Source organism: Nannobrachium achirus (assembly GCF_963921795.1).
Source record: "Nannobrachium achirus genome assembly, chromosome: 19".
Classification (NCBI taxonomy): domain Eukaryota; kingdom Metazoa; phylum Chordata; class Actinopteri; order Myctophiformes; family Myctophidae; genus Nannobrachium; species Nannobrachium achirus.
This window is the reverse complement of record NC_137826.1, coordinates 15,225,127-15,250,566: the sequence shown is the minus strand read 5'-3', so window position 1 is coordinate 15,250,566 and position 25,440 is coordinate 15,225,127. Positions and strand designations below refer to the sequence as shown.

At 42.9% G+C, this 25,440-nt stretch overlaps 1 protein-coding gene across 1 annotated transcript in view; it reads right to left on the bottom strand.

Annotated features, from left to right (window-relative positions):
• The window catches only part of dlg2 (discs, large homolog 2), a gene marked incomplete at its 5' end in the record, with an annotated part of 145,816 nt that overhangs the window by 14,050 nt on the left and 106,326 nt on the right, over nucleotides 1-25,440 (bottom strand). Inside the window, 6 exons of the mRNA XM_080749255.1 lie at nucleotides 775-951; nucleotides 2,271-2,385; nucleotides 10,378-10,480; nucleotides 14,230-14,457; nucleotides 17,675-17,810; nucleotides 18,260-18,418. Of these exons, the coding sequence (XP_080605381.1) occupies nucleotides 775-951; nucleotides 2,271-2,385; nucleotides 10,378-10,480; nucleotides 14,230-14,457; nucleotides 17,675-17,810; nucleotides 18,260-18,418 (918 nt within the window). The remainder of the gene's footprint in view (nucleotides 1-774; nucleotides 952-2,270; nucleotides 2,386-10,377; nucleotides 10,481-14,229; nucleotides 14,458-17,674; nucleotides 17,811-18,259; nucleotides 18,419-25,440) is intronic.

Below are 25,440 nucleotides of genomic sequence, written 5' to 3'. Positions count from 1 at the left end.
CAGTGAATGACAACAATGTCATTTTTGTGAATTAACAATCACAGAGAAATTGTCCGTCCAGGCCATGGGATACGCACCCCATGTGGCTATGAACTACAACTAGCCAATTGGGAGCCTGGGATCTATACGGCTAACTCACCAATTACGCGACTGACCCTCCGGTTTATAGGTAGGACCGGTACTGCTAACCAATTGCAGACAAGCACAATGGGCGGCGGTGTTGCTGCATGAGCGCAAACATACTCTGCCCCTCCAAATTTAAATGATCAACGTTTTTGTCATTTGCCCTATTTGAAATTGATATAATACACGCCGCTGTTGCTAGCAGAGAGAGATAGACAGATAGAGAGAGAGAGAGAGAGAGAGAGAGAGAGAGAGAGAGAGAGAGAGAGAGGCAGAGAGACAGAGAGGCAGAGACGCAGTTTCGCAGTTTGACGTTACTTCGTCAGACAGTGCGCTCTACTGAGCGAGCCTTTCTAGTTCAAGAGAGAAGTGGAGCAAAGAGTAACGGGACAAGCCCCTGGGAGTGAAAACATTTATTACGCTGAAACACTGAGCCAGAAGCCATTACTGTAACAAACAAACATTTAGCAAGACGGCTACTGCGACAGAATCCAACGATTTACAACTACAAAAAATGACAGGTCAAATGGAAATGAAGTAACATGATTTTACGGTTTATTATTATAGAGGGTTATTTTATTTTCTATTTTGTTAAACTATGGGACAGTTCTTTGAATATTCCATGAACCATGGAGCATTCTGACGTCTCACCTTCTCTTGCTGGGGATGACTCCCATCTCTTCACTGTCCCCGTGAGGGGTAACTCGACGGGCCTGCCACCATTCGTCATCTGAGGCATTGATGACGTGGAGGATGTCCCCATACCTGAAACTGAGCCCTTGACTTGGGAGGCCGCTGTCCTTTGATTTCTCATAGTCAAACAGCGCCCTATTAGGGTGAGAGGGACTAATTACTAGGGATTATCGTCATATCGTCACTCTCGGGCAGAAACCTTTTATGTCCAAAATGGTTGCCTTTCAAGAGAAAATAACCTGTCTTCCAATGGACCAATGTAATCATTATTGTATTACAAATTCTTAATATTGTCACTGTAGGGCAGAAACCTCGTATCTCCAAGTTTCAAATTTGTACGTTTTTTCGTGAAGCAAAGCCCTGCTTCATCAGACAAGGCCGTTTCACAAAAGTAGTGAAAACAGCTGATCTACAAGCACACAACGCCTCGCGGCTTGTAGATCGGCTGTTTTCACTAGTTTAGTTAATTTATCTAAATGATAAAAACGAACGGTTTTGGACATGCTAGGTTTTCACCCGACAACGACGATATGTTTCATTGGTTAAAGACAGGTTTCAATATGGGGTCCCTATTCCGGGAATGTCAAAGGCAAACCTTTTTTTATAGCTGATCGTCTATTTCCGTTACTTTTGCATGACACTGTCATGTGACAGTATAAAATAGGGCATTAATTTCTGAAAAAAATAATACAAATATGAAATATGGAGATACAAGGTTTCTGCCCAGCAGCGATGATAATCGTCTTCCCTATTGAGTTTCCAATCCAGTTCCCTGTTCATATTATCGTTGTTACACGTAAGGTCAAACTACCCCTGACACACAGTGTTCTTTTTTGAGAAGCTAGAAACATTACAGGGACAGAGAAAATGGTTACTATTGGTCCAGAGGGGTTTGCTATATTAAGCAACTAAACCTTATCTGCCATTCTGCTTCAGCTATAATTGCCCTCAAACTTGACTTCTGAATGTCATTCATCATGAGGAGCAGTGATGACAAAATGATACTGCCGAGTTAGAGTTCAGTATTGTCAGCGATCTGGGGTGATGTATTCTCTAGATGTCATTTACCACATGAACCCTAGTAACGCCATTATGGGAGGGAACATTCTACAAGCTCATAATGCAATGCAGATTGGCTATTTTATAAGAAAGGATCACACTTAGTATAGTGCGCTGTGGCTATCCCAGACAACTAAGTACAGTATAGGCGTACAGTCTAAAAGACAGAACTACATTTTATATGTAATACATTATTTATTAATTCATTCATCTATATACGTATTTATTTATTTATGTATCTATTTATTTATCTATTTATTCATAAAGGCATCATTGTGAGACATTTACATGAAATGTGAATATGTGAAATGTGAATACTACATTAGCATGGAACGCAAATACGATTATTTTTTTTATGTGCCAAAACGTATGATAAAACGGTGAAACTGCCTGACCTGACATAGAGGGACCTCTTTTGATTGGTTCTCAGCGATCCCGACCCAGAACTCATGCTGTGGTTCATCATTTGCTCCCGCAGGTCATGGATTTTGGCCTCAAAACGCCCATACTCTGCAAGAGAAACACAGACAGGATCAGGAACCAAGTTCAATTCCTTCCAATACATTCTGGGCAAGAACACACTCAAGAACATGTTACTTAAATGAAACTCGTAGAACCTATGATGAGAGATGTGATCGTAGTTGTTACGTAAATGATGTACCATTGGGCATCCCAAGGAGATGACACAGGCCAAAGTATTCACACACACACACACACACATACACACCAACCCCCCTTTTTCTTCAAATGCCTTTTCGTTTCCCTCAATGTCCAATAGTTCTACTCAACGTCCAACTAGGGAGATGTATGTTGCATTTTCATTCTCATGTGTTACCTAAGCCAGGGGTCTTCAACGTTTTCAGGCCAAGGACCCCTTAGTTGAGAGAGCGATGAAGCAGGGATCCCCACAACCTTTTTTGTAGATTCCATATTCCGTTTAATCGTTTGACAGCACAATCATCAGTGTATTTTGGATTGTGTCAAATAATGTTTTCAGATATCTAACCACTTGAACCGTCAATACTTCATAAACTTGACCTTTCACTCTATACTTAGTCTGCTCTTTTTCCCCTCTACACCAAACCTCTTTGCCGAAAATAGCCGATCCATAAGCTCACAACGCCTCGCAGCGCGAGGCGTTGTGAGCTTGTAGATCTGCTATTTTTGGCTAAAGTTCTCAGAAAATGGACGTTAGGGTTCAAGTGGTTCACATAAAAAAAGGAGAAAAAAAAGGTTTCAATCACAAAAAGATTTGGAGGACCCCCTGTAGTAACTCTGACCCCCTGTTGAAGACCCTTGACCTAAGCCAACATGAGGTGCTATACCAGTGGGCTCGTAAAAAACAAAGTCGAGCCAACCGACATCACAACACGGAATGGTGAAAACTACAGCGTTACTCTGATGATTTGGCCACAAAACCAAAGAGGATGTCAGGAGCTTGAAACCCCGATTCACTGTTGACAACCCTGCTTTCCTCAGGCAGTGAGGACACTGACACGATGATACTGATAGGTTCGGGCATGGCTCGCTTATCTGTCGCTTCTAGAACGTAGCAACCAGTAAGGAGACATGACACGTTTAGCCCGTGTTATAGCCAGTCCCTGCATTACAACTGTACTGATGTACCGTTAATGTTGGGGAAGAAAGAGTAATTAGAAAGCAACAATGAGAAAAAGAAGAAAATAAAACCACCTCACGTGCAATCATTCAATAATGTATTGTTTTGCTTTTATGAACTCACTGCCCTCTGAGACAAGCTAGTAGAACAACGACAATAGGCCTACACAGTGTTAAACTACTGTTGGTACTTTACTACTTTGAAACAAGAAATGATCTAACTTTCCATACACTCACAGAGTCTCACAGCAGCACAATACTTAAACCCTGGATAAATGCTCTCCCTTGATGTTTCTACCATTATCCTTTGAAATGAGACTCACATACCTTTCTGCCTGTTCACTGAGTTCCTGAGTCTGTTTCCTACAGATGTCGTCGGTCTCCGTGTCTCTGTCACAACACTATGACTATACTATACTAGTGCAGAGCTAAGTAGAGACAGAAACATGCCTCTCTCTGTCTCTCTCTCTCCACTGGCTGACCAAAGGAAGCACATGGGAGGGGAGATGTGGGAATGAATGTGACAAGCAGCAGAATTGTTTAGTGACCATTGGAGGTTTGCCCTATCAGTCTAGCATGTGATAATGCACCATCAAATTGGAAGACTCCTCCGATCACATAGATGAACTGCAGCTGATAACACATTTGTATCACAGTGTAGTAACTGTGACATACGCATTTATAAATACAATCTTACAAAAACAGCAAAAAATGCCCAATCCCAGCGGCAAAGTGGTATTTTTACTCGGTTACATCCAATAAGTCTGATCCATTGGCAGCTATGCTTCCCTTAATGTACAGTGGTGCTATGGTACAAGTACATACTCAAACAAGAGTTCTAAAATACATTAACCACTTCAACCCTAACATCCCTATTCTGGGGAGAGCTTTCACCAAAAATAGCAGATCTACAAGCTCATAACGTGTTCGCGTTGCCACACGTTATGAGCTTGTAGCAATTTCTGACAACGCGATTTGGTGTTGAGGTGAAAAAGAAGAGCGTGTACAGAGCTGAAGTGTAGTAATTATAGAGGGTAGAGACTAGAGAGGAGGGACTTTGGAAAACAAACATTGATACTGTTGTCTCCGGGGTCAAGATAATGTCATGAAACTTAAGTGAATATAGCCTGAACTCGTCATGAACACGTGTGTAGACAAAGCCAGTGCGACATAATGAAAGAGATGAATCAATTCCTAGCCTAACGGTTCTCCCAGAAAATAAATCAAAATAAATCTACACAAATCCAAGATCCTTGTTACTGGCCCTGAGCATATTTCCAGACAGACTCTCTTATCCGTTGATCTGTTAGCTGTGCAGTGTGCACATAACTATCCTGTCTGTGCACCGTTTTAGGTTACAGTATATTTAATTAATCTTTAAACCTTTAGATGTGACAAACTATTTTCCTAACTGCAAAGATAATATCGGTTTTGTGTTTTGCAGACACGGAGAGGCTGGCCTGTGTGGTGTTCTTTTTAAAGTAATCTCCCCTTTATTACAGTACTGCCTTGTTCTGTCTCTATGAACAAGAACAAGCGATCACACTGGCCTAGATTGTTAACAAGTAATAAATAGATACCATGTGATCATATGATCTCATGATATGATTAATTTAGAATTTCTAGAGTAGTTTGCTTACACGCTACAGCTGACATATTTTAATGGCTTACAAGTTACAAGCTGCTAGAGCGTAGGCTGAGATTTCACAGACAACCATTATTGGCTAGGCTGTTTGTCAAAGTAGGCTTAGGCTATGTAAGTTCGGGATTGCTCTATTGGGATTGCTCAGGACTGTAACGCTTTTAAAAGGGGAATGTTTTGCTATTATGCTTATTTGACACTTGTTTTTCCACCGGAATATGTCAGATATCTCCTTGGGTCTCTGCTCTACGATTATACTGTAATGTACATACATTTCTTATAAAGCAGTGGTGGTTCTCAATCTTTTGTGGATCAGGCCCCACTAAACTCTAGTGTTCACGCCCCCATTCTGATGGTATCAGATCAGATGGTAGGCGCCCGGGCCGTACATTTTCAGAGCATGTTGTGAACAATCCATCAATTGTGTAACGGCTTGATCAATGCAACTAATGTAGTATACTTAAAGTTCCCTTTTAGCAATATAGCAATTAAAACCAAATTTTCAAGATTTTTCTTTTTTTTTCTCACCATGTCAATTATCTAATGTAATCCTGGGCACTACACTCCTTCTGCCAACCTGGGGAGACAACGGATTGACCTCATGCTTCATTCTATGCATGAGGAGTCCAAGTCGCTTCTTTTCACCTGACAGGGTTGGAGTTTCCCCAGTTGGACGTAGCGAGTGGAAGGAACACATTATTCTAACCAGTTCCTTTCCCTTCCATCAGGCGCCCCGGCTGGCCAGGGGGAGGCAGTATAGAGACCAGGATTACTGCATGTCTTTTGTGAGGGTACCTACACTAGGAGACACGGGGAGAACATGCAAACTCCACACAGAAAGACCCTTTTTGCCAACCACAACATTGGTATGGGCACCGATGACGCGGAGTAGAGAACACGTTACACACCCCCAGTGTCCCCGGCGGGAATCAAACCCAGGACCTTCTAGCTGTGAGGCGACAGCACTACCGACTGCGACACCGCATGTGTTTTGCCAAATATTTGGGGGCCCATTTGCAATATTCTCATGGCCCACCAGTGGACCCTAGCCCACATGTTGAGAACCACTGTTATAATGATCTTACACACCAGGGGCAGTATTTTCATGCAATTAACTTGCCTGAAAATATATTTGTTCAAACTGTCGTTTGTGCCATGAGAACATTCACACAGAACGCAAATATCATGGGGCAATACAAAAAAAAAATATCTTCATTTGAAAAAAGGTACACTTCTGCATCACGAAAAAAGGCTGTATGAATGATGCATCAACTATATGAATAGCTTTGATGCGAAATATTAGCCGGTGACAAATTGACATTGTGTATAAAAGCCTTTAACCAGTCCAGTTGGACTGAGTTGGAGAAAGACAGAGTAGCCTAACCTTGATGCCTGGTCACAGGATGAGTCAAGTGACATCCTGATAACATTTAACACAATAGCAGCAATTCTATATTTGTTCCCAGACAAATACACAACAGAAACAGGCTGAACATGACATTTTGTTATAACATTTTTAAAGAAAACAATGAAGCCAGGCAGGGCATATTAACCACATGAACCCCAGAGGCCCTATTCTGGTCATGTTAGAATAGACCAACATTTGGCAGAAATAGCAGATCCACAAGCTTGTAGATCGGCTATTTTCGGCAAAGACATTTGGTGGGGGGCCATTTGGAGGGGACCGTGTATAGATAGACCCCTGGGGGACCCCGGTCAACTAGGTCAATCTAGGGTTCAAGTGGTTAAAGATTTCAACTGCAGTGTGCATTCACCTGGGAGGAACATGTAACATGAGGGGAAGTGAGGAGGGCTGAAAGAGAGAGGGTGTGTGGTGATCGGGGAGTGAGAGTAAATATTAGGGGTGGGTTGGTTCAAGACGAGATTCAGGGGTGCGTCAATGGGTTACAAGTGTCCAGGGGGACAGGGGGTGTGTGAGTAGACTGTCTGTGATTGCATTCACACAGTGACTCTCCCTTAGCCAGCCCCTTTTGTGAATGATACTAATAATGCTCAGAGCAGCCACACTGGTGCCAATGGCACAAACCTGGTGCTGGAGACAGGGCCCGGTGCGGCGAGCATAGAGCAAGTTCTGATGGGTAAGAAAAGAGAGCAGTTGGTTAGTGCCAGTGGGGTCGTGGAGACTGGCCGTCATCTCAGAGTGAAGCGCAGGGGCTTTTGGAGAAGCGAGCTCCCGGTTGAACGGGAACTCTGGCGTGAAAAGCTAAGTCCCTGAGAGACTGCCTTGATCACAGGGTGAGTTCAGTTATATCAGGGGTGGGCAACTTTGATGATGGCTAGGGACACTATATTTCCACCCTCACTCCAGAGGGCCACGTTGCATGTTGCTACGTCCTACTTTGTCATTCTACTATCTCATACAAAAGAAGCAAAAATAGCAGATCTACAAGCTCAAAACGCATCGCGCTGCGATGCGTTTTGAGCTCGTAGATCGGCTATTTTTGCTTCTTTTGAATTGGAATCCTGAATTCTTTTTTGTTCTTTTTTAATTGGAATCCTGAAATGTAACATTTTGATTTAATTTCAAACGCATTAGGTTATCTACTCATGTTAACTTTATGAACTTAAATACAAATACATTGGACATAAAAAATAAATACTACTATACTAGTCATTAAGCTACTAATATAGTCTGACGGAATTAGCAGGTCACCCTTTGTCAAGTCCCGCCCATTGTCCCGCCCCTCTTCACACCCATTGGTTGGTGTGTCTTGGTGGGACACTCAGTGGGACACTCCATCCACTACCATTTTAATCCAGTTGCTTTGTATTGTTATTCTGGGTGTTCAATTCTAATTTCAAACTTGGTTTCAGTAAAATGGAGCTGCTCAGTGGCAGTATAGTGACTCAGCATGTTTTAAAATGTTTTTATTTCTCCAAAATGTATGTTTTAGCAAATTCAACATAAAAAAGGCGGGACCGGGGCGGGACAAGGCAGATAGAGCCTGCTGGTTGGTCAGTCAGGGACCAACCAGAAGGCTAACAAAGGGTGAATCAATAACATATCACTATTCCAGTATTAACCTGCGGGCCGCATTAAGCGAAGGTGGGGGCCGTATGTGGCCCCCGGGCCACCCGGGACACCATGCTGTCTTGTGGTGGACATTTTTGTAAAAAAAATTTTTTTTTACCACGGACATACAAAATGAGTGGACAATAATATTACCAGAAACACATAAAGAGCTAACCCTGAATGGCCATAACAGGCCTCGGGTCCATTTGAACACTCTCAGAGTTAAGGGGCTCCTTGCAAATAAAACGTTTGAGAACCACTAGTACTAGTTGGACTCATAATATAGCATAGTGTCATAGTAATACAGTGTCTATATATTCTGAAGCAAACCTGGAGACTTAGTATTCAGTAATCCGGTAATTATGATCAAAGGACATTATAATGGTGTGTAAAAAAGAAAATCAACAGTCATATTCATGACCCCCTGCTTTTCCAGTGTGACAATGCAGTTTGAAAATGTTTTAAATAAAATGTTACTTGCTCTCTCACCTAAAACTTTAAAAATAGGAAGTGTTGAGGGACAGCACTTTTTCTAAAACAAGATTCCACACACCAATGTCCTTGACAAAATGGTCATGGACTGCTCCAGTCTGTCTGAGGTCTTATAGGCGGGTCACATATTAAATATGAAATAGATTTATGAAGCCAACAAAAACCGTGAAATAATTGGCTGTTAAACAACATTAGACAACAGGACAGATTCATACTATAGATTTATTTGCGCATGTAGTCCAAACTATTCTTTTGTGTTTGGAACCTCATGCTGAAAACAGCAGATCTACAAGTGACGCATTGTGAGCTTGTAGATCGCCTATTTTCAGTCCGGGACACCCGTGCACAGCTATTATGTGTATATCTCAGGCTTTGGAACCATGCTTCATTGTGCATGCTACTGCTGATCTTAATGACAAGTGGCATGACAACAATCAAGGCTGTCTTGTTCAATATAAGCACCTATAGTGCTGCGTTGTCTGCTATGGTTTGTATTTGTTAGCCTGAAGATGTCCAAGAATTATAAGCATGTATGGGCCAATGTTAAAGAAGATATTAACTACCAATCATTTGACTGGCCAAAAAACAGGGATAGGCGCATCTTACAGAAATAAAAGTCAAAATTATGAAATTATACAATTCAGCATTTTCTTTTTGCCCTCGGATCATCTCCCATAACACACCAGTCACCAACCTTTTCAGACTACAAGAGACACCCAAATGAACCTCAGCAACTAGTTCTGTAACATGAATTAATTTCCTCACATAAGGCCCAAGTGTAAATGCACCCTTATTTTATTATTTTCTTTTTCAAATGAGATCTGATGTCAAGGTGAATGTCAGTTTAAAATGTATGTCGTATATGGACACCATCTGGTTATAGGACACATGTAACCAGGTTTAACAGGGGTCTCAGTATTCTTGTACTCCTCAGTCAACATGTTTGCATGGTTGAACACAAAGATGAAGTGAAGTATGCACTGGTTGGCTGCATGTACATTTATATCATTATTTATATAAAGATGTGATACAGTATAGTAGTGAGCTTGTTGATTGTCTACTTTTGCTATTCATCTTACAATTAAATAAATAAGGCTTAAGCCATTCACTGCCAATCACGTACCTCCACACATAATTAGCAAAGAGCTCCCTCTAGTGTCAAATAATCGTAGTCACAGTCCCACAGGAAATGACGTCATCACAACATCATGAGCTCCTCGTCTGCTAGCCTGGTATAACCAGCCTAGATAATGCATTTAGCAAACTAACTGCAGTATCTACCTTGTTTTAACATGGCTGGGATGTCTAGCTCAGCTAGGCTACTCGTCTGCACCCTGTTTATTTCTTCCGCGGAAATGCAAAACTAGACAACCGGTGGTCGAAATGACTTGCTATTTTTTCGCGGAAGCACAGAGATAACCTCCATCTTTACCAATGATCGGGGGATCGGTCGTACTGGAGGTAAGTATTCTGTGATTACTTGAAGAAGGTAAGAAAAACTAAAAATCGCAGGCAGCATGGGCTTTTTAAATGGTATCCTAGTTTCCTTGAAGCACTAAAAGTTTTTTCTTTGCGCTCTACTTGTGTGACTATTTACACTATCACTTATTGCCTAACGTTCATGCCATTGCCTCTGATCGAGTGACAGCGTCTCCTACTACTGTAAATGCCACACCTTTAAATTGGAATTTGAGATGGGGGATTTGAGATGTTTTACCTTCTGGTCGGTACTGGGCAATGATGGAGACCATTTGGCCCGCTCCTTTCAGTGCAGCTGCAGCCTGTTCGTGGGTGGCCCCTCGCAGGTCAATGCCATTTACCTGTTCAGATGGAAAGACAATTTCAAAATGTTATTTCAGCTTTGTTGAGCAGCACTGCTTTAGTGAACACAAAGGCTAAAGTTAACCTTGCTCCTGCTGAGTGTGAAGGACATTTCCTCATTGATTATTTCTTATGTTGGTAACATTTGGTGCGGCCTGTTGCTGGCAACAACCCCCGGTGAGGGATACCAAAACGCTCGCCACAAAACACAGTCGCCTCGGGTGTCTATCCAGCAGAACGGTAGAACGGTCTTTGCCTGGTATTCCAGAAAGTACCCTCGGTAAACTATTCCTCAACCTTGTATGTTTGATTTTTTAAGCCTTTTTTGGGGGGGTGGGGTGGGGTGTTGTAACCCATTTTTCACTCAGTGCCAATTGCCTAAACTGTAATCCTGGGCGCTTCGCTCCCTCTGCCAACCTGGGGAGGGCCCCGAAGTGAGCTCATGCTTCCTTCAGAGCATGAGGAGTGAGCAGGCCACTTCTTGTCACCTGACAGGGGGGAGCTTCCCCGCGGTTGGATGTAGCGCATGGAAGTTACACGTTATTCCAACCAGTTCCTTTCCCAGGGGGAGACATTATAGAGACTAGGATTACTGCATGTTTGTGTGAGAGTACCTACCCTAGGAGACACGGGGAGAACATGCAAATTCCACACAGAAAGGCCCTTTTCGCCAACCCCAACCTTATGTGATGACACCGAGGAGAGAACACCAGCACCCACAGCGTCCCCCGGCGGGAATCGAACCCAGGACCTTCTAGCTGTGAGGTGACAGCGCTACCGACTGCGCCACCGTGGCCCCCGTATTCCTAATCTTAACCTCAGTAAAACTATGCCTAACCCTAAACGTATTTATAACCTTATCCTCAGTGAAATACAAGAATACAAGAACCGCCACACCGAGCGGTCGGCGTGAGTTTGGCGGGAAAAAAATGAGGGCGAGCGTGTTTTGGGGCGAGCGATCTGGTGAGGGGCAACACGCATGTGACCACGGCATGGCCATGGGGTCTGTTAGACATACCAAACACAGTGAGAGAAATGAATGTGTGCCCATGAGAGCCAGCTATTCTTAGACTTCAGAACCAGGCCAGTGTTCGTGTTGAATGTAATCCATTTGGTTCCATCAAGACACCGTGGAAGACTCAGTTACTGATTGGAAGAAAACTAACATACTGACAGGGCCAGGTTTATTTATCGGCTGACCTCGGTAAACCGTGACACTTTTATGAAACGTGACAGTCTAATTGGTTGTACAATCATGTGGCATTAGCGTGGGTGGGCGGGGGGAGCACTTATTTCCTACCCAAATTGAGAAGCGAAGCCATGTCGTCATTTGTGCGTAATGTCGCCCTCTAGGGGGCTCATGCTGGTATTGTTTTGTATTGAAATCGCCATTGGGGAATCTGCGATCGCCGCATATAAGGACTGTGTTAAAAAAATAAACACACCATGTGCGCGTTTCTGTCAGCGGGGGGGTTCTGCATAGTTTATGATATTCATTCATATCTGATATAGCCTGTTGTAACTCGTTTCTAGCGTTTATTGTGTTACTCTTTGGGTAAATCTGTACATTTCCACCTTAGTCGATGCTTCATATCCATTTGGGTCAATCCGAGAGCATGGTGTGTTTATATTTTTAACACAGTTCTTATATGCGGTGATCGCAAATTCCCCAATGGCGATTTGAATACAAAACAATACCAGCATGAACCCCGTAGAGGGCGACATTTCACACCATTTCACGGAAGTGACATCACAATTCGCTAGTCAATTAGACTCACCATTAAGCCTGTTTAAGATCCCAGTCAGATGTCATGAGACGTTATACAGTTGTACTTGGGTTTTTAAAATCTTTTTTTTTTTACCAACAGAAAACGTCGTTCAATACAAAATGGTCTAGGCATATTCCATTACACAAGGGTCAAAAACCTGACAATGTTGGAGATACTGTCAACCGGCTCTGGACATTGGATTGCTCTGTTTCCCTGGGGATTCTTGGCTGGAGGAACACTTCCACATTTAAAAAGGGTTGTACCTATTGTGACTGAAAATTGATTTTTATTTAGTGTTGTCATTTTAACTTCCTTGTCAAATGTGTTTTGTATAATGTAAAATTGGACAATTAAACTATTAATAGCCTATATATTTTAAAAAAATGTTCAGAGACAAGGTTCAAGTAGCTCTGCATCACTGCCTCTAATCTTTTCATCACAAAGCAGTAATTGATTAAGGCGATCTGTCAAAAAGACAGGTTTTGCATAAATAAATCACAAAAGTCCCCTTTTCCAAGATTTCCAACAAATTCTCCATGTATGGGCCCGCAGCATTATAGATTAGTGCAGTGGTTCTAAACGTGAGGTCTGTGGACCCCCAGGGGTCCTTGAGGGGCGTCCAGGTGGTCCCCAGCTAAACCAGGAATAGTATAGATAACTAACTGTGTTGTACTGAATGTACTGGCACAGGAAAAACCTTTACATTTTGAGTTCCTAAGAATGAATGAATAAAGGGAATGCCAATCAGCACGAAGCGCTGATGTTATCAGCTTGCCCAGCGTTGCCGTAGTTATCGCTCTAACAACGGCAGTCGATCGATGCGTTCAGGGTGAGCTTAATTGCGCAGCATCGCTCCGTTGTCTCGGTCGCCTCCTCCTTTCTTTTTGTGTCGTGTACTCCTCGCACACGACATCAGCTTATTTGTCCCTCACTTTGTTCCGTATTTCTGTCCTGGCCTTGAAGCAGTGGCGTCAGTTCAGAAAAAGCTAAGGTATGGCAACATGACTGGTGTCTTGCACACGTGCCTTCGATACATTTATTTTAAGAAGTACATTTAATTTTTTCCCCCGTTTCTACGGTTTCTTGGGCTGGATATGGCAGCCTGGAACGGTTGTTCAAGTGCAGCTAAACTTGGCATGTTAGTAAACGTGCCACAATTAACAATAATGAATTGCACCTGTGCAGCCGACCTGCGGAACCTGGGAATATACCATTTTGTCAATAAGGGGAGAATACAAGTGTGGAGAATATAATTATAATACCTTGTTAAAGTGACCATTTTGTTAAATTTGGCACTTTATTTTACTGTAATTTAACAACATAATAACCAGCACCCCCTGGACCCAGGGTATGGCAGCTGCATACCCCTGCCATACCCAATTGACGCCCCTGCCTTGAAGGCAGCTGAGTTGAATCATAGGTAAAATAGGCCCTCTGTGACCTTATCCTCTTCCTCTACGCCCTCACTGATGGAGCTCTGGGCTGACGGCACACTCAACAGAGACCGTCACCTGACAACGCAGAATGATGCTAACGTTGGGGATCTCCAGTTATGGGCATTGTGATGTCAGACAAAACGGAAACCGTGGCCTTTGCTTGACAACGCAGATTTGCGTAATCGTTGTGACTATGACAAAAATGCTTATATAAGATGGGTGACAATGAATGTGTACACTAACCCAGTGGTTCTCACAGTGGGGTAAAGGACCCCCAGGGGTCCTTGAGGGCGTTCCAAGGGGTTCCCAGCCAAATGTATTAAACAATTTAACCACTTTAACTCTATACACTATTTGAAAATAGCCGATCCACAGGCCCACAACGCGTCAAGATGCGACAGGTTGTGAGCTTGTAGATCTGCTGTTCTCAAACAAAATCATGATTTCTATATTTTTTCATGTATTCCTAAAACATTTTAACGACACAAAACTACTTGTATGTGGGTGAGAAGAGTGTCGAGAAGCGCCGCCGCTGCTACTAACCGATAAGATCTGGTCTCCTCTGCGCAGCTCTCCGCTCAGGTCGGCGGGCCCTCCCGCCAGGATGAAGGACACGAAGATCCCCTCGCCGTCTTCTCCGCCCACGATGTTGAAGCCCAGGCCTGTGGAGCCTTTGTGGAGCACCATCTTCCTGGGTTCCCTGTACATGGTCATAGAGTCAACATAGTACATCAGCTCGGGGGGCTCCGTGGGTCTCAGCATCTTTCCTTCCTTCACGGGCGGTGGACGAGGGTGTTGGAGAGAAAATGAGGTGTTGCAGCAGCAGCAGCACGTGCGCGTGTACTGTACGTGTGTGTGTGTGTGCGCGCGCCGCGGACACAAGCCTTCTCTGTTGCTCAGTGCAAGGCGGAGCACAAAGGCGGTCGGCGCCCACAGGGGGGACGGTGCTCTACTTTAGGACCACTTGTCCCAATTCTGATGGAAAAGGAACCTCGTCACACTCTCGCGCTCGCGCGCACACACACATACACACACACCAGTGGTGGAACAAGAACTCACCGTTTTTACTTAAGTAAGAATACTGCAATGTAGAAATACTCTGTTACAAGTAAATGTCCGGAATTCAAAATGTACTTGAGTAGAAGTACAAACGTCTATATTTAAAGCACCAAGTGTATATTTAAAGCACCAAAAGTAAACATACTAAATGTTTGGAAATAGCCTAGGTATAACATGAAGCTAAAGTGGTTAATGCAGGTTTTATAATAGTATAATGTATATCTGCAAAGTAACTAAAGTTTTCAAATAATAGTAAAAGGTAATAAATACCTCACACACACACACACACACACACGCACACGCACACGCACACGCACACACACACACACACACAGACACTGAGGTACAACAGGATGCACGCACAGCTACGCACCAACACAAACAAAACGCAGCATTCGGTCTGCTCAAGTATCGCAGGCTACTTACTACGAATCAGGTGATTCACGTGAACACAGTATGTGCATTGCAGAAATACAACTGACCCCTCCCACGACATTTATCAGTGGAAAATTATCCAAAAATAAAATGCCAGGTCATTGTCTATTGGATAAAACTGTTCAAATATCCATAAAGCGGACTTGATTTGTACAGTACTCGCCTAAAACTAACTACAAAGTAACACCCTGAAGAAGGTGTTTGCCAAAAGCGTTGGTGTTTTTTAATGTTCTAGCCCGTTGAATAAAGGCCTTTTATTTTTAAATCCACCTGAGTGCCTGGACCTGGATTGTTGTGCCTCTGTGGCACATTTTGTCCTCTTTTGCTCTAACTACAAAGTGCATTTACAGACAAGACAGCGACAACAAGGAGCATATTTTGTCCATCATCGTCTTCATCATGATGAAGACCAGCCAAGGTTGCTTGGTTATCATTGCTGGCGTTCTCTTTTCTCTGCCACTGAAAGGTGTGCTCAGGGAGTACGGTCCATCTTCTCTCATCATAAATGTTGTTCTGCCATCTGCTGGTGAATGCAGGAACTACTGCTGTGTGGGTGAAGGTCTCCACAGCACTGCGTTTAATACATCCAAGCTCTACGCCAGTGTTTCTCAAACTTTCAAATTTCAAGGTCTCCCTTAACTCTGACAGTGTAAAAATGGAACCAAATGAACCCGTCAGGGTTCATTTGGTTCCATTCGTACACTGTCAGAGTTACAGACTTGTATGGACCCCCATAAAAGAACCCACAGAGTCCCTGGAATCCACTTTGAGAACCACTGATCTACACAAGCTCAACTATTATAATATGTTGGGAGGAGATTCCACTGACCCAATTCAGATAGAATTACAATTTTGAGTCTCATCTAGATTCCTTTCAATGCCTTCATTCTAACAAGCGCAGAGTGACTGAGCGAGTACACTGATCAGCATCCATTATCTCATATGTAGTCATCTGCTTAATGCCTTGTTACATCACAAGACGCACAATCATAAATGTCCACGGGCCTCTTCAAAGTTCAAACCATAAAAGGAAGCTATGAAAGAACACATTTACTATATTGGACCAAAAAGGGGCTCAAAGTCAACAGTCAAGACAAGAGCAGGTTTACCAACCGTATCAGCCATTTATCACAATGGTAAGAGAAAAGACATTGAGTTGTTCGAACATTATTATGTGCATATCAGCAGTTGAGGTGTTGAATTACTGTACTTCCAGTGAGATCTGCTATAATCCTGCTCCACACACCGCACACAGAGTGCCCAGCTCTCAACATGCACACAGACATAAGATAAATGTAAAACAAAATGTAAAAACCCTTGATCCACAAAATATCCTTTCAACAGAGGCAAACACCAGAGAGCCACCACTGTCACTTCTGCCTGACTTAAACCATCCTAACGATGAAATACATCCACATTGTTGTGTTACATTCACATTGCTAATATAAACATCTATTAGCAGGGAGATGTTCTTTTAAATGCTCTTTATTTAAGATTCCTATACAAGTGATTAACTTCTTTATTCCTCTTGTACAACATCAGGTCCTCACATTGTGTTGGATAACAGAGGCAGTGACTAGGTAGGATACCTGCTTTTCCCTGTGTGTTTGACACAAATATAATTCATACATAAGCATACAGTTGGCTTAAATTGACTACAGCACTCATTTTGACTCAGGGAGATGGCCTGGCCAGGCAAAAAAAAACCTCATTAGAAAATTAATTTAGCATGTTAAAAGGATGCTTATAGCAACAACAACAAAACTCAGATAGGCTGCATAGTCAGAATAGCTGAGCCATAAGCAGTCTTGCAGCTGTCGATATGGGCTCCTTTGATGATATCTTTGGTCGCCTACAGCCCCAAGGCTCCAATTCATTTTATATGAGCTTCATCCTTGGATAACTCATCACATTTTTATATTGTCTTCTCACTTGAGACTTGTGAAAGCTAAGTACAGTGCTGGTCTACAGCGCAGGAATAAAAGGGTGGGAACGATACCAGTCAACCAAATGGTTGGACAAGAATCATTCACATGACAAAACATGATTTACAGTATATCATGTCGGAGAGGTCAATGTCACATTTAGACAGGACTGGCAGAAACAGACATCACACATTCACTCAGTCACGGTAACTGACAGGTATTAAGCCAAAACATGTGAATAAATTCAGACCATTGACACACTACTAGGCTATATTAAATAGTAAAGTATTCGACTTGGATACATACATACAGTATACGTGAACAGAGGGGGTTAGGTTAGGCATTAGGTAAGGTTTTAAAACAAACAAATGTTATTCAAATATGATGGCAAACTACAGGTGAAGCCAAATGGTCAGTTGATATTGGGCAGCATGCAACAGCCTTAAACATGGAGCAACATGGAGAGCAAGGCACAACATGTCTCTCAAGACATCACTTTGTTAAAAGTGTTGCTGAAAGTGATATTTTTAAACTGGCGTAGGAGACTTTTTGCCACATAAATACAGTACCACGGACCCGTTCTTTCTCTTGAGAACTGTCGAGAACCACTGACCACCTGCTTGGATAGTGTGAGTCACATATATGTGGATAAGAGCCGCAGTGTGTGGGCAAAAGAAAAGTGTGGGGGAGCCCTGGGCCTTCAGCCTGTGAATGGAAGAGACTGGTAGAGGACTTAGAGCCGTTTGGTTCTCAAACCTTTTCATGTCAAGGACCCCAAATTAATAATGTATTTCGCTCCATTTGAAAAGCTTTTTGTGCCAGGAACCACTCATTTTGATGATAATATTAACACATTTGGATGGGGACCCCCTGGAACCCCCTCGAGGACCCCTGGGGGTCCCCGGGAGCCCACTTTGAATTGAGAAACCAATGGCTCAGACTGAGAGCAGCAGACTTCAGGGAACGATTAAAGGACGGGAGTGGAGGTGACCACATTCACGCAGCAAAATGGCTGCCGTGTGAATGAACACGTGTATAGGAAGAAGAAAGGGGGGGAAAAAGGACATGCAATGTCATGCACATACTGTAGTCAGGTGGGCGGAGGACGGTGAGGAGGAGGAGGAGGAGGTGGTGGTGGTGGTGGTGGGAAGTACCTGGTGACGTCCGTGTCAGGGAACAGGCCTAAGTGATAGTTTGGGAGGGGGACGGAGTGAAGGAGGGGGCTTTTGTCACACTCCACGGGGGAATAGTGTCTGGGGGAGGGTGCTCGGTCACATAGCTTGTTCACAGTGCTGTAAACTGGCTCAGGAGGCCTACAAGGGAGGCGAGAGAGAGAGAGAGAGAGAGAGACAAGAGCACAGAGATTAGCACACACAGAGGAGAAGGAGGAGGAGGAGGAGGTTGGAGAGATGGAAATGACCTCCAGAGACAGCAAGAAAGCAAGAGAAATAAATGAAGAAAACGGGATGGTGAGAGGGGGAGAAAAGAAGGCATGGATGCTGACATGTCTGCCATCCTACTAGTCTCTCTTTATGCATGTTGGCATTAACAATGCCAGCTTCCTCAAGGCTAATGTGTTTAGGCTGTTTTTCCACTGAAGATGAGTTAAAGGGATATTGTATCATCATCATTTGTATCATCTAATCGGGCTTTTATGAACACCCTGAACAGATTTGCATTTGCTTGATTCAATATTTAGATATTTGATGTAAATGTTATCAGGCCCTCCTCCTCTAGTTCCCCTCCCCATACACACCCATTGTAACTTCAAACTCCAATTTAACCATGATAGATTCATTAAAAACACCCATTATTTTTTCTGGTGACTCATACTACCCTTCTAATATGTGAGCTGGAGGTGTTTTTATTTTTTTAAATAACTTTTTTTATTTATTTGTAAAGAAATGTATTGTATTTAATGTTTCCATTTTCCCAAAGAATTATTAAAAATAAATGAAAAAGGTTATCTAAAAAAAAACGGCCAGCTCACGTATTAGGAGGGTAGTATGAGTAAAAAAATAATAATGTGTGTTTTGAATGAATCTATGGTTAAAATGACGTTTGAAGTTACAATGGGTGTGTATGGGGAGGGGCCCTGGAGGAGGAGGGCCTGGTAACATTTACATCAAATATCTAAATAATGAATCAAGCAAATTAAAATCTGTTCAGTGTGTTCATAAAAGCCAGATTAGACGATAAAATGACCAAAAGTTTTTTTGAAAGTGAAATATCCCTTTAATGATTTGTGGTTTGAATGGGAAACCATGAGCATAGAAAGTGTTTCGAGGGGAGAGAATGAGGCGTGTGCTTTGCAATGCGATGGTGAGTCAGCAGAGCAGTGACAAGTAGCTCTGAGAAGATACCGGATAAGAAACAGTGAAGGACAGACAGAGGGAGAGAAGGTTAGGCTAGTGTAAGTATTCACATTTCTCCAGTTCTACAACAAGCACGGACTTTCTATACTCTTCTTATCAAGCTCTATTAACTCTACAGTTGTAAGTGGTCATATTCCTCACTACTTCTTATAAGTATGTTTCTGTATGCTTATGACCTATGCACTTCACCATCAGCCAAAATAGCACATAATACAAACTCACAACGTTTAGCTAATGTTTTGACATTTTTTTTTTTAAATTTCTTTAATTTTTGGGGTAAATCTTCAGACAGGTTCTTCTATGACTTGCCCACAATAGTAATGCCAGGTTGAAAGTGGTTAAGACAAAAAACTATCTATTTGACAATTTGCTTCATTTGGCTGTTTAAAGAGGCATAGTTAATCACGCCTTAGATATGTCACCATAACTAACTGTAGAAAATGATGTGAAGAGTGGTAGCAAGGTCAAAGGTCAAAGTGAAATGTTAACATGAATAGGCCTATATACAAAGATAACAGTGATGTCTGTTCACGCACATGCAACACAAAACAACACAAGGCAAGACAAGTCTAAAGTCTCACTGCATGCATACAGACTCTTGAATGACTTCCAGGTCAATATGCATCATCATCATCATCAACAACAACATAATCTTGTGTTCAATACTGTGTCCACTCCAAATAGACCCTTATAGGTCTGTAACTCTGAGAGTGTACAAACAGAACAAAATGGACCCTTCCAATTCGGGGTCCATTTGGTTCCGTTTATACAAGTTAAATCATCTACGTTGCTGGGTCACAAAGATAGAAAATGGTTCAATTTGTACACTCTCAGAGTTACATAAATGGTCCATAAGGGCCCATTCCTCGGGCCAGATGTTGAGAAACAGAGTGATATGGTCTGATGAGCATGCAAAGAGCGATATGTGACTGACCAGTCAAGATATCTCACCTCAACTGGAAATGCTGGGAATCAAACCTGTGACCCTCTCCGTCATCTAGTGAGGGATTTCTAATTGGAGGTAGATGGCAAAAGTTAACAACCTTCCATACAGTTCTTCATAATCAATAACCATAAGATTAACCCTAAGATTAACTTAACCACTTAACCCCTAAATAGTACTTAGGGGGGCCGCTCTCCATTCCAACATGCTGCCATTCCGACATTGACTAGCTAATTGTCTGAGTGGCGGCACTTCCATAGAGGTTAGTGTTAGGATTAGGTATAGGGTTAGTGTCGGAATGGGGGGGATGTCGGAATGGCAGCATGTCAGAATGGGGGGATGCACCCAGTACTTAGCTGACGGGGGACTTCAGGGCTCAAAACTTGGTCCGCTCCTTTTTTACCCCCTTTACAAAAAATCTATTTTCCGAATATAGCCGATATGCAAACTTCACCAAAATGTATGTTTGCATATAATGACGCCAGAGTTAATGTGGTTAAGAATTGCATGCTTTAGTGTTGCTATTTGAGTTTCAGCAGCTGTTTCCATTTTTTGAGGCACTGATCAAGAACCATAATAAAGAAATACAGAAAGAATGCACTTAAACAAAGAGAGGCATGCATTTTCTGTGTGAGAAATCTCACACCTGGAAGCATGCTTACAGAGAACATGACATCAGACGGTGGGGGAAGTTAACAGAACACGCCACATCCTCAAATACACTGAATATCAACCATTTATATAGAGGTTTATCATCGATGTCGTCATCCAATATCAAATATTCGGAATCCGATGAGTTCATAATGTATGCAAAGATGTCGTTAATCTGGCAGAAACAAAGTGATCACTTCAAGCGTTGGCTCAACATGCTATGATGGTTTTGCGTGTTAGCTTTTGGGAGCGTGAACTGCTGTGAATCCAGCTGTGTTAATTGGAGCATGCAAGTTGTAGCGACGACTTCTTCTGTAGTATTCCTATTTCCTACTCAGTCACACACTAATCTCTCTACAACATTCTGTCCTATCTCACTTTCAGTCTTCCTATCAATCAGAACAAGCTCCAGCTTTTATGATAAAAAAAAATGGAATTAGGCATTTATCATCATCAATCACACTAGCCTCATATAGAACCTCACCCGTCGCTGCATACTGTTGTGCTCCGAGATGAGGTCCTATAAAGGTATACCAGGGCTGGGGTAGAACGCCTCCACGTCTAGGTAGAAAACACTTTTCCCGAAATTGTATCCAAAAAGTAAAGGTAGTTCCACGCTCTCAGACTATGCCAGTACTGTAGTCTTGCGTAGCCAGGGAGCATTTGCAAATCGCGTTAGGCAACATTCTGGCCACGCGAGACTACGCTGGGGCTTTTCCGGGGAAAACGTTACAAAACTAAAGATTTAAGCGGTTGTTTCATACCCTGGTGCATGTTTTATGTAATCGTAGTAGGTCGTACAATAAAGATGTTTCACTGGCTCTACTGGATCATGATGCAACTCCCCATAATAGGCCACACTTGTTTCTGCCTGACAATATTGTCAAGAGAAACGTTGAGCCAAAAGCCATGTCACCTGCTCCCATACAAATGCTACAAATCTCATTGTTTGTTGCAAAAATGTGACTGTTTCCATCAAATGACACACAAATGGTGTCCTGCATCATGTGACAATGACCATCAAACTGTGTTTTGATTCACCTGCAATTGCCATCACAAATTTGTGGGCGGGTCTATTTCTTACAAACATCACCATACCGGTATGTCATGAATGCAACATCCAATCATCCGCCAAATTAGACTTGCATGTTGAAGGGCTTCCATACAGCGCACCTACAAAAGCGCTTTCACTTCTGGAAAAAAACACAGTGTGAACTGCATTATCAGGATAGCAAGCTCACGAGCACTATTGATGACATACTGAGCTGCAAGAGCCAACAGGTCTGTATACTCTAATGCAATTTCAAGGATCCCCATAACTCTCAGCGTTACAGATCTGTGAGGTCCTTTTGGATTGCGAGGCGTGTAAGCATGTAGATCTGCTATTTTCACAATAGAACTGCAACTCTTTCTGTGTGGAGTTTGCATGTTCTCCCCGTGTCTCCTAGGGTTGATACCCTCACAAAAACATGCAGTAATCCTGGTCTCAATAATGCCTCCCCCTGGCCAGCCGGGGCCCCTGATGGAGGTGAAAGGAACTGGTTGGAATAACGTGTTCCTTCCACGCGCTAAGTCCATCCCGGGGAAATCCCTCCTGTCAGGTGAAAAGAAACAACTTGGACTACCCATACATGAAGGAAGCATGAAGTTAGTCCGTTGTCTCCCCAGGCACAGCAGAGGGAGTGCAGAGCCCAGGATTACATAGGCAATTGGCACTGGGTGAAAAAATGGGTTGCAAAATCGTGGGATAAAAATTATTTAAAAAAAAGAACTGCAACTCTTAGTGCTTGTCAGGGTGGTGGGGGGGGGGGGGGGGGTGGTCCCCAGTTATATGATTATTTTGGGGGTCACAGCCTGAAAAGGTTGAGAACCACTGTCCTAGGTGGCTTCTCTACAGGGGAGAGAATTCTTTGCAGGTCGTTCAGTCCGAGTGTATCAAAGGGTGCGTTCGGAAATGCCGGTAATAGATAATCACCCGCGTCACGGTTACTGAGGTTAGGGTTAAGGTTAGGGTTAGGGTTATAGGGTTAGGTTTAGGCATAGTTTTACTGAGGTTAGGGTTAGGGTTAAGGTTAGGTTTAGGGGTTAGGCATACTTTTACTGAGGTTACTGCACTCACGGTGCACATTTCCAAACGCACCCTTTCGATACACTCGGACTGAACAACCTGCAAAAAACACTCTCCCTTCTCTACAGATGGACAATGGGATCAGGATAATCATGTACATTTTATTCATATAAGAGATGCTTAAAATGTTAAACGTTTCCCTGAAAAATCGCCTTTTTTTCTCATTCGGCCAACAGTGCCTCTGGGATTATCAGCAGTATCAGTGGTGGTAGCAGGAGGATGGAGCAGTCAGAGTTCATTCCCTCTGATAAATCATTCATGATTAGCAGAGCTGCAGACAGGGGCGTCAATTGGGTATGGCAGGGGTATGCAGCTGCCATACCCTGGGTCCAGGGGGGAAAATAAAAGTTACTTTTAAATATAAATCCATGAATTTCTTAATTGTGTATCTGTGCTGGTTATTATGTTGTTAGGTATTATAATTATATTCTCCACACTTTTATTCTCCCCATCTTGACAAGATGGTATATTCCCAGGTTCCGTAATAAGTCAGCTGCACAGGTGCAATGCATTATTGTTAATTGTGGCACGTTTACTAACGTGCCAAGTTTAGCTGCACTTGAACAACCTTTCCAGGCTGCTATATCTAGCCCAAGAAATAAAATGTATCATGCCTGTTGCTAAGGTATGGCAACATGACTGGAAGGCGCGCGTGCAAGACACCAGTCATGTTGCCATACCTTAGCTTTTTCTGAACTGACGCCACTGGCTGCAGAATACACAGCCAAGCCTTGAGTGTTCATTTACCCTTACAGACCCACTGTGCCGTGTATAGTGAACTGGTGCACCCTCTTCTCTTCCTGTACTTGTTGTTCACTTTTAACTTGGAACTCAGGAGGTTAAGCACGCTTCAAATTAATTTAGCCAATTTGTGACTGGAAAATTAGAATGAGAATTTCTAACCTTGCACTTCTCAAGAGGCCCAAAAGCACGCACACTCTTCAGAGCAAGGTTTCAGCAAAATGATGCAAGCAATGAAGAATAGGGCTGCAACTACTTCTCCGATTAATACGTGTTTTTGAAAAATCTTTGAAATATACAAAAGAACTCTTACTGTGCCTATCCCGAACTAGTTCGGCTTTATTTCGGCCTTTTCGGGGTTCGGGGTGCCGATCCCGAACTAGTCCGGCTTTTTATGAAAAATAAAAAAAACACCCAGAGGCCTTACCGAAACACCGGGCTAAATTTTCGAGCCGGCCGCCGGCCGTCATCTGTTTACATCGGCCCGCGAGAGCGTCGCGCAGCCGATATTTGCCGTCCACTCCAATGCAATCCAGGATCTTTAGAGCTCATTTTCTCTGTTCCATGCATATCCATGAGGTGCGCAAGGTTTAATCACGGCTAAATCGCCAAAAATAGGGCTTCTAAAATGCTTGGTAGCCAATAGCTAACTTCAAGCTAACTTCATCCTGTTTCTGTTCATGACACAAAGGAAAGTGTTCAGGCGCGTCATGGCTGCGCACGGCTTGTGCATATACAGCGTATGTCTATGGTGGATTCTCTGGCCATTAGGCGCCCTCATGTGGTGATTCTGGGCACTGGATGGGTTGAAACGATAAACCACTTTTTATACTATGTCACACAACAGTGTCATGCAAAACAAAAAAAGAAATAGCAGATCTACAAGCTCACAATGTGTCATGTTACGATGCGTAGTGAGCTTGTTGTTTTATAATCGATAAAATCGTTTAGTTCGAGTAACTGTTGCACCTCTAATCGATTTCTTCAGAATAATGTGCAGGTTGCAAAGGAATGGATTATCTAGACGTAGACCAAAACCATGAAGAAAAACAAAACATCAATGTAAAAGTTTGAGAACCACTGATGTAGTAACCCTATTCTTTCAACATAAGATGCCGCATTCAAGTTCAGGAGAGTTTGGACAAGGCTATTCTCTTGAATGATGCCTTCAGGTATGGCATGGAAAGAGGGCATTTGCGTTTCTTTCACCAAAGTAAAAACTGCATTCATGGTCTGGAGAGGGCACTTTTTACAGACTGAGAAAAGGGGCAGGGGCTCATGCCCCCTTTTATGTCTATGTGTGCACGTGCCTGCTGTAATTATGTACCTCCAGTAAGAGGAAGTGGTAAACCTCTTAGCCTGAAAAGAATGGAGGACTAATCTTTCTCTTATCTTCTGGTAACAACCTTTTGTTCATCGCCGCTATGTTATTTCACCAGCCTCCAGTGCACAGCATCTAGTCTAGTGTGATGCCGTTTTGTGTGATGCGCTGCGAAC